This window comes from Mus musculus, chromosome 5, assembly GCF_000001635.26.
Source record: "Mus musculus strain C57BL/6J chromosome 5, GRCm38.p6 C57BL/6J".
In the NCBI taxonomy this organism is placed as follows: domain Eukaryota; kingdom Metazoa; phylum Chordata; class Mammalia; order Rodentia; family Muridae; genus Mus; species Mus musculus.
Window position 1 is genome coordinate 53,598,021 of NC_000071.6, and position 10,162 is coordinate 53,608,182.

At 39.1% G+C, this 10,162-nt stretch overlaps 1 protein-coding gene across 7 annotated transcripts in view; it reads left to right on the plus strand.

Annotated features, from left to right (window-relative positions):
- Rbpj (recombination signal binding protein for immunoglobulin kappa J region) overlaps positions 1 to 10,162 on the plus strand; it is a 101,667-nt gene that overhangs the window by 42,242 nt on the left and 49,263 nt on the right. The window contains exons 2-3 of one of the 7 annotated variants that reach the window (NM_001277116.1): positions 2,681 to 2,730; positions 2,813 to 2,942. The exons of the other annotated variants lie outside the window; for them this stretch is intronic. Coding sequence (NP_001264045.1) covers positions 2,863 to 2,942 — 80 coding nt within the window. The 5' untranslated portion in view covers positions 2,681 to 2,730; positions 2,813 to 2,862. The remainder of the gene's footprint in view (positions 1 to 2,680; positions 2,731 to 2,812; positions 2,943 to 10,162) is intronic. 7 annotated transcript variants of the gene reach the window in all.

Consider the following 10,162-nt stretch of genomic DNA (forward strand, 5'->3'; position numbering starts at 1 on the left):
AGGGACACTAGTGGCATTGATTGAGAGGTGTTTATATTAAAGATGGGTGGTAATAGGGAGTTTTAATTAAGCCAGAAGTGTAGTTTGGGCTCTTTGGGGAAACTTGTCAAGCCAAGTAAGGGATTCAAAGAGTTGGTGCAGATTTTAGTTGATCCTTGCAAGGCTGGTTGTAAACTGTAAAGACAGTTGGAATTGGTGGTGATGATAAGGAAAACATAAGGCAAAGCAGCCTTTTCTAAGGCAGTGTAGTTAGTATAGGGAACTGTGGAATCAGTGTGCTGTGTGTCACTAAAGAAGATCATAATGAACATGTTAAGCCTTTATTGTGTTGGTGTGAGTAGTAAATCCAGTAAGGAATAGAAAATACCTTGTTCAGTTTTGAAAGTAGATGTTTAAGAAATAGTTTAATTTTCCCCCTTTTGTAATGTGGGATTTTTCAGTTGAGAAGGAGATATGGAATGTCAAAATGTTAAGAAATATCAAAATATTCACTTATGCTTGTCTCTTGCTGTGACAGTTAACATTGTTCTGCAGGTGTAGATTTGTCTGTCTGTCTAATCTTTCTCTGACCTCCCAAAGGACTGGAGATGTTTTATATGTCTCTAATAACATAGTTCATCTCCCAGATTACCAGCTATATGAATGGCCATGCCTGAAAAAGATTTAATAATATGTAACACTTGCCACTAGGTGGCACTTGGTCTAAGTGATAAAGCCAGAATTCTACAGAGTCAATTTTCTACTTAAATGATACATGTATAAACTTACTCTTGGATTATATTCACCATTCTGCATTTCTGGACTGTACTGTTTGAAATGGAACATGAAACTTATCAAATAAAAAACCCTGAGTTAGTTAAAGTAGAAAATGGAACATAGAAATGGACTATGTTCCATAGATACAGCCTTTTGCAGGAGGCTTTTGTTGTTGTTGTTGTTGTTGGGTAGACTGTGGATTGCTTTAAAGGAGGAGAGTGAGCTAGCGTGTTTCTTGGAGAATTTGTTGGAAGGTGAAGAAGTGTGGTCTGCCCGAACATTGGGGTATGATTTTTTTTTTGACCCACCTCCTTACCCCAGTTCTGTATTCTCATCACTGTTTTAGTCTCTGTGTTGTTCAGCTATATGCCTCATGATGGTAACTGCATCCTGAGTTGTATACATTGTATATAGAACCCATTAGATTGACCCAGGGACTTAAGAACTGGAAAATATCTTACTAATTTCATGTTCCAAAATCCCCATTCATTTTTTTCAGCCACAGGCAGATTAGATAGTTAACTTGTGGTTAGGTTGAGAGGTTCATGACTGAGATCCTTCTCTTTGGGGTGTGTGTGTGTGTGTGTGTGTGTGTGTGTGTGTGTTTGTGTGGCGGGGTGAGGTATGTTTGTGCTTTCAATTTTTTTTTTTTTTTAATTCATGCCATTAGTGATCTTTTACTGTGTCAGGTCCTTTATGCAAGTGAGTTCTTTAGCCTTCAGGCCAAGTGGAGTGACACTGCCCGAACTGCTGTGCAGTTGTCCAGACTTCCGTTGCTGTCATCCTGTTTTTATTTTTGATTTTATTTTTATTTTTATTTTTTTGAAACAAGGTCTCAATGTGATGTCCAAGTTGGCCTTGAATTGATTATTTATCTCAGGCTGTCTCAGATTCGCTGCAGTCCACCTACCTGAGCCTCCCTCTTGCTAGCATTACAGTCCTGTACTACCATATCTTGTGTTTGTACTTGGAGACAGCAAATTACAATGTAGGTTTGGCTGCCTGTGAATTGCTACTGTAGCACAGACTGGTCTCTGACTTAGCCTCCTGCCTTAGTTTTTTCCCAAAAGCAGGTTTATAGTCATGAATCCCACATCCAACTGGAGGTCTTTCAGTCTTGATACTACTTAGGGTGCATTTTCTATTTCTGACTCTTAGGAGTATGGCCTCCTTACTGCATACCTTCTTACCCACTGAGGACTTAATTCCTCCCACCTCATTCCTCTCCCTAGAAGAAGATAGAAGGGCAGAGGGTGAAAGAGAGACTTTTGCACATGGAAAAACACTATAACTTTAAATTTTATGCTGAAAAGCTTACTGACTTATAAACATGATGGTGAACATGCACCCATTATCTGGTGTATATGCTAAGGCACTACTCTTAACTGTGGAGCTATTAAATCTTTTGTGTCTGTCATCTCTGCTTATGCAAATGTCAAGGAAGTGGATTAAATTCATTCTGGCATTCAAAAATAGTGGTGAGAGGATTTGGTAAATCACTTAACAATCTAATAATGACTGCCTTTTGACTAAATGGATTGCTGGTTCACTGATGTAGTTTACCGTTTTTGTCCCTTGCAAGGGTTATTTCATGAACATTGGCATCCATTCTTTAACTTGGTCTTCTCTATTATATTCAGTGTACATTTTGCACACAATTTAGTGACATGTCATTTATTTAAACATGTGGTTTCTTAGTTGTAACTCCTGGAAATTGTCAGTGGTAAATTAGGTAATTGTTAAATTACATAAGCACTCACTCTGTAGACCATGTTGGCTTGAACTCAGAGATTCACCTGCATCTGCCTTTTGAGTCTTGGGACTAAAGGTGTGGGCTGAATTTAAACCTAGATTTATCTGTTACTTGTGTCTTGGCTCTTTCCATAGTTACTTTGTGTAGCTGAACCTTTCTTTTTCTTTCAAGCTCCTGGCCTTGTGCCCTTGAGGCAAGCATTCTACAGATTACATACTTCTGTAAGTTTTTCTTTCTTTTTTTTTTTTTTTAAAGATTTATTTATTTATTTATTATATGTAAGTACACTGTAGCTGTCCTCAGACACTCCAGAAGAGGGCGTCAGATCTCGTTACGGATGGTTGTGAGCCACCATGTGGTTGCTGGGATTTGAACTCCTGACCTTCAGAAGAGCAGTCGGGTGCTCTTACCCATTGAGCCATCTCACCAGCCCGTAAGTTTTTCTTAAGGACTAATGTTATGTACGTGCTCTATTCTTTTGCTGATTGGAAAAATTTTACAAAAAATTAAAAATTAATATAAATATATCTTAGAGTGAGCCATTATAGTTTTATAACAAGAAATAACAATATTTGTGAGTGTATTCTTTTTTTAATAGATACAAGTATTAACATTTTATTTTATATTAAAAATGTCAGCAGATAGCCATCAATATTAAAAAGATAGGGGGCAGGCTGGATAGATGGTTCAGTCATTAAGACCACTTGTTATTGCTTTGGACCTGGGCTTGATTTCCAGCATCCATAGGTAGCTCACAAATATCTGTAAATTCAGTTCTGGAGGTCAGTGTTCCTTTTGGCCTTCATTTGCACCAGATACAAGTGACACACTGACATTCTTGTAGGCAAAACATCCAAACAGTGCAGTAAAATAGTAGTAAAAAGATCAGAGAATTGACAGAGTCCTCAATACAGTCCTTAGTTACAGGCGACATCTATCTCTGTCTCATGGAGAGTTGAAGGCCAGAGTATTTTAGCCTCACCCACTTCTGCCTGTTGGGTTGCATTTCCCGACCCTGTACTGTGACTGCCTTGTACTCGTCTTTCCATTTGAGTGCTTTCATGCTGCTTGTAGAGACAAGGAAGTTCTGGGTTTAAGTAAATTTGGTTAGAATTTAAGGAATGACCATAATTCTTTTCTATTTGATTGTTGTGAAAGTAAACCTTTCTGACTGGAGAGATGGCTCAGTAGTTAAGAGGACTACTCTTCCAGAGGTCCCAAGTTCAATTCCCAGTAACCACATGGTGGCTCACAACCATCTGTAACGGGATCCTGTGCCCTCCTCTGGTGTGTCTAAAGACAGTGACGGTGTACCCACAAACATAAAATAAATAATTAAAAGTAAACCTTTCTAGAAATGCATGTAAAGTTATCTTTGATCACATAGTGTTTATAATCAAAGAGTGCTGAAATAACAGTTTATATTTAAACTTTCTGTGGAAAAAAAAGCTCAAGATGTCAGTGTCAGGCACTCTAGACATGGCTGCTGCTTTAGGTAACGCTTTTCCACTCTGTGTTTTCAGTTTCATTCCCTCCCTCCCTCCAAATCCCGAAATAATTTTCTGCCTACAGACCAATTTCAGGTCTTGTAATTAATTATTAGTGTAGTTATAGGATGGCCTTGCGTAAGAGTGACTGACTTGCTTTGCAACTTAAATTTTCCTTCTTGGGAGACAGAGAAAGCAAGTTCTTGTGAGGACCAAACATTGCAAAGAGCCTGCGACATGAGGCTGGCTCTATGGAATCAGTCGCTCATGTCCACCTTTTCGCCTTTTATTTCAGCTGCAACAGCTGTTGCCCTCCCCTTTCAGCATGGTCTCTTTTATAGTCCCTGCTTATTAGGTGTCAAGATGCAGGGATGCGTGCATGTGTGTGGGCGCGTGCATGTGCACACGTGCGTGTTGATTGCTTTTATTGGCTACAATGTCTTCATATCCTTGACTGACTGCAGCAAATGCTACCACTTGCTTGTACATGAGCTTTCATTTGATATTTCTCTATTGTCAAAAATGTTGGTTTTCCTTGTCTCCTCTTTGCTTTATTTATTACTCTCTGTTACTTACTACTTTTGGTGCTAGAGCTGTATTTTTAAACCTCCTGCTGTCTGCTTTGCAAAATGAGTTTGTTGTCCACCAGCTATCTGCTCCGTACCTGCATCCATGCCCACCATCTGTAAGCTCCCTACTGCATGCATCCATGTTCACCATCTGTATGCTTCACACCTGCTTCTGCCCCCCCCCCCGCCCCGCCCCCACGTCCCTGGGAAGCACTGTCTGCTGTCTTTATGTCTCTCTTACTTCCTTCTGTTCTCTTTCTTTCTTGTTTCATTGATGACCTGATCTTATTCTTCCAGGTGTCTTACTCCTTGGTTACTGTAACTTGTTGTAGTCTTATAATATTGAGGGCTGCCTCATCCTGCAGTTAGACCGTCCCTCTACTGCCATCCCAAGTTAGTTCATCCTGTAGTCTGTGGCTCCTGGTATTTTGTTCCTCTGTTAGCGGTTTTTTTGGGTGTTATAGGGATACTTGGTAACCTGGTTTTATTGTGAATTATATACGTGGATTTTGATTTGTCTAGTCTATTGCTGCCTCCTCTTTTGAGAGATTATAAAATAATGTGGCTGTCATTTCCATCCTAAAGTTTTATTTTGAGTTTTTAAAAGACATCAGACATATATATATATATATATATATATTAACTATAAACCAAGTTGCTATGAAGTATGTAGTTTCTCTACACATGTAAGTCCCAACCCTCAGAGATAATATGCTAAATGTCAGTGGGATAAGTTTCTTTCCAACCTGGAATTATTTCTTTATTATTATTATTTTTTGAAATATTTTTGATGGATCTAGTTCCGTTGTTATCATTATCATTATTATTATTATTTTAGAGACAGTGTCCTCCTCTAGCTCAGGCAGCCTGAAGCTAATTTGTTGTCTATAGTGTAGTGGTTTTGAACTGGCCTCAGTACTTCCCCATTGCTGTGATTACAGGGTGTTTTTTGACTCTTAAAAGGTTGAGTATACTTTGTGTGTGTGTTGAATGAGTTCAGCATATCTGGTATTCATAATACTACAAAACTAGCAAAATGCAACCAAGAAAAGTCATAGTCCTAAATTAAACACAAGTAACATTTAAATGTGTATGTTTCCTTTCAAACTTAGAACATTGAAGTTTCCAGTTCCCCCTGGTAATACATGTACTGGAAAGTGAATGAACAGCAGCTGTAGAGCGGCTCTGTGGAGATGGCCTTTGCTTACAGTTTGATGATGCAGTCTTCTAGACTCTATAGCATGTAGCACAGGTGATCTCATTATGTGGTGTGTTAAACCTCACTTCTGTTGCATAGACTGGACAGTAGTAATTAAGCAGCACATTGTTCTTCCACTTGGGTCATTAAGCACTATTCCGTGTGGCTGTGGGTGTGTGGGGGCTGTGGTTGCCCATTGTTCAGAGTGGCTGCTCAGAGGTGCGTTCTGGAAACGAAAAGATAGATATTTTAAGGTGGAATTTCTGTTTTTAAACTGTAGTTATTGTCCATTTACATTTTATTTATGAGTTGCATTTATAAATGTATTTTTCTGTTGAAGTTTTTTTCCCTCAGTCTGTGTAAGACTTTTTTGTATTTTTTTAACTGTCAAATTACTGTAAGTATTAGAAATTAGGACTCCATACTTAGTTTGACTTTCTAGATTTTAAGATAAAATTTGTAACATATAAAATAAAAACTTTCTATCTTTTTTTTGTAGCTGTTTCCATCAGTTTTTTAAAACTTTTTTAATTGAAAACATTTTTTCATATAGTATTTTTGATGTTTTCCTCTCCCCCAGTCCTTCCCAGATCTTTCCTATATCTCTACCTACCCAACTTTATATTTGTTCTCTTTCTCTCTTTAAAACAACAAAAACACACACAGAATTCCACAAATACGAAAATGAAAACAAACATACAATAAGACAAAACAAAACAAAAAAAGCCCAACAAAGCAAAATAAAATAAAATGTTCATAAAAATACCATCGAGTCCATTTGATGTCAGCTAGTGCACTCTGTGGCCACTGGTGAAAACAGCTTTTCCCTTTTCCTCCTCTGGGTATCAGTTGTACACAGCCTTTTGGTGAGGGACAGAAACCCACGTCTACCCCTTCCCAGTGCTGGGACCCCTTCTGGCTTGAGCCTGTGCAAATTTTGTGCATGGTGCTTCAGTCTCTTAAGTTCATCTCCGTGTCAGTCCTACTGTGTCGAGAAGACTCTATTTCTTTGGGACACTCATCCTTTCTGGCTTTTCTTCCACAGGGATCTCTGAACCTTGAGAGGAAGGGTTTGATGAAGGTATCTCATTTAGGACTGTGCTTCAAAGTCTTTCATTCTCTCATTGTCCACTTGTGGGTCTCCGTGTTGGTTCTCATAAAGATTTATTTTTACTCATATGGGTGTGTAGAGAGGAGTGGGGTGTGTGTGTGTGTGTGTGTGTGTGTGCGCGCGCGCGTGCGTGTGCGTGTGCATGCACACAGATGCCTGAGGAGTCCAGAAGAGGGTGTTAGAGTCCCTGAACAGTTTTAAACCACCTGACAAGGGAGCTGGGAACTGAATTTGAGTCTTCTGCAAGGGTCATCTGTGCCCCTAATCACTGAGCCATCTTTCCAATCTCTCTGGTAACTTTTTAGTTTCGCATCTCAGTATGTGTTTGTGGAAAGAACATAAGCCAATAGTCACGGGAACTGTCCTGCTCACCCCTGTTGGTTACAGCATGCTAAGAAGCTAGAAGGTGCTTCTAACAGCATATAAATTAAAGGCATTGCTCTGAAGAATCATTCAGTGTTCTCATAGTTTTGTACCTTAGGTACCATTAATTACTTGTTTTCAGACAGGGGTGGGGATCTTTAATGTAGTTCATCCTAGCCACAGAGTTATGTGCCACCATATCTAATTGGTCCTCTTCGTTACACTGAAGCAGTTTTAATGTCAGTTTTACCTAAAACTGTTTTATACATGGCATTTTAAAGTCTTTGCTGTCGAACTTGGTTGGTTTTTATAAGGCAGCAGCTGTGGGTGTGGCTTAGAAACTGATGCGCCTCTATAGTGATAAGCCCTTGTGGAGCTGTGAAAGGCTCCTTACAACTGTAGCCACAGCTGCTGTGAATGCTGTGTTTGTGGTTTTGGAGGGGACACAAATCAAGTGAGTGTTTCTGCCTTGGTCGTCTTAATGCTGACTCTTTCTTTGCCTTTGAAGGGTTTTGGAACATTTGCTTAAATGTTTTCATCTCTCTCTCTCTCTCTCTCTCTCTCTCTTTCTAAAGTCTGATGTGAAGGTGAGACATTTTGTGGGAATTGTTTCTGTCATCTAGTCGTGATACTCAACTGCCTTTTGTGACACCATTGTGTCCACTGTGCAGCACTATAAACATTGAGCTATTTGGAACAGAATCTTTTTCTATTAAAAAAAAATCATTGTAATAGCTAAAATAACTTGTTTTGCCTCAGATTGAAAGATTGGAGTTTTACAATGATTTTTTAAAATCAAAGTAATATTTACTTTATATCTATCTGTCTGTCTGTTTATCTATTATCTATCTATCTATCTATCTATCTTCTATTTATGTCAAAATAGACAGTTTTCCCAAACAAAAAGAATCTTAGTGCTTGCCTTTAATCCCAGGACTTGGGTTGCAGAGGCAGGAGGATCTCTGTGACTTTGAGGCCAGTCTAGGTCTACAGAGGGAGTTCTAGGACAGTCAAGAATACTTAGAGAAACCTTGTTTTGAAAAGCCTAACAAACCAACCAAACAAGACTCCTTGACTTGAAACTATGTATCTATCAACATGTATGTCTGTCTGTCTATTTGTCTATATGTCATCTGTCTGTTTTTGAGACAGAACTGGCCTGGAACTCACTATGTAGTTCAAAAGTGTTTGCAGCCATACTATCCACCCTTCTAGAAAAGGCACACACATGCACACACAGTGCTATGCTTGCTGTTTGTGAAGAACTTAGACCATATGTAAAGTCGGAGCTTACCATGATTTCATACTATGAAACCTTTAGTACTGAATATATTTCAAAAACAGGAAAATAGAAATGATAATTACCTAAATAGCTAACTTAATCTTTGGTATGCCTGGCCTTGAACCTATTACCTTGCACATGCTAGGCAAGCACTCTTGTCATTAAACTGTACGTGCAGCTCTTTTCACCACCACCCCCTTTTAAAAAGATTTATTTATTTATTTCATGTATGTGAGTACACTGCCGCTGTCTTAAGACACACCAGAAGAGGGCATCGGACCTTCCTTACAGATCTTTGGGAGCCACCATGTGGTTGCTGGGAATTGAACTCAGGACCTCTGGAAAGAGCAGTCAGTGCTCTTAATGGCTGAGCCATCTCTCCAGCCCTCCCTTTTCTTTTTAAGTAAATAAAAAAACATCTCTGTTTTAGTTTTACACTTTCCTAGTAGTTTAAAGTGTCCAGACAGAGACTAACATTTGATGTTTGATTATATGGGACATATTTCCAAAAGGATTTTTATTCCTTATAAAAAGAACAATTTCTGTGAATTGTAGTTATTAACTATTACTTTAGATACAAAAGAATTCCCAGTGAGTGGTATGATTCATTATGAAATTTTAACAGAACGGTTGTAGACTAGCAATGAGAATAATTAGCCAGAAAATATTAGCAGGGTAGAGATCCTTTTGTGTAACATTTCCTGGCCAGTTTATATGAATAATTAAAACCTCTGAAGCATTTGGGATGTGCTGTTGTGGTTCATTCCCTGAGCTCACGAGGGGAATTGAAATACGATTTCCAGCGAGCAGATGGCTTTCCTGTTGCTGTTCTTGAGTAGTACCTCCTGAAATTTGTGTTTGAGTTGGGCGATTTCCTAGTCATACCAACTCCGTACTTTGGAATGTCCAGTAAGGGAATATGATGTTGATGAGTGCTTCCCACAGTTGGAGCTGTGTATGCTTAATCACGCTTCAACTAACGGGCAAATACCCTTCTTCAGTCTCGGGATATTTATTCCTCCCCCCCATCATCCTTTGAGGAGTTTCTTAGCTGCTTGTTCAACCTTTTTATTTTCACCAACTTCCCCTCCCCCCAGTACTATTTTAGACAGGGTCTTCCAATTAAGTAACCTCAGGTAGACTTTGAATCTGGGAGCCTCTTACTACCTTAGCTGGGATTAGAGACCCATTGCTGTCAGTATGCTATTTTAATTTCCACTGAGTCAGATGACAAGTTCTATTTAGTGCTTTGAGGGTGGCGTGTGACAGAATTAAGGCAGGCTGCATTGTGCTGGGGAGGCTTTCAGAATGCAGCCACACTGGGGTTTACAATTACAAAACCATCTTCTTTTCAGTTCATAGTGAAGCTTTTTTGGTTTTGGACTTTTTTCTTTTCTTTTTTTTTTTTTTAAAGTGGGTTTTCTCTGTGTAGCCCTGGCCATCCTGGAACTCTCTCTCTGTAGACCAGGCTGGCTTTGAACTCAGATTTGCCTGCCTCTGCCTCCTGAACAGTCATTAAAGTTGTGTGCCACCACTGGCTTATAGTGAAGCTTTGACGAAGATTTTTACTTGCTAATAATAGGGTTACTTCCCCTAGTTTTCAGTGTACTTGACTTATCCCACTGGAAAAATTTAAAAACCAG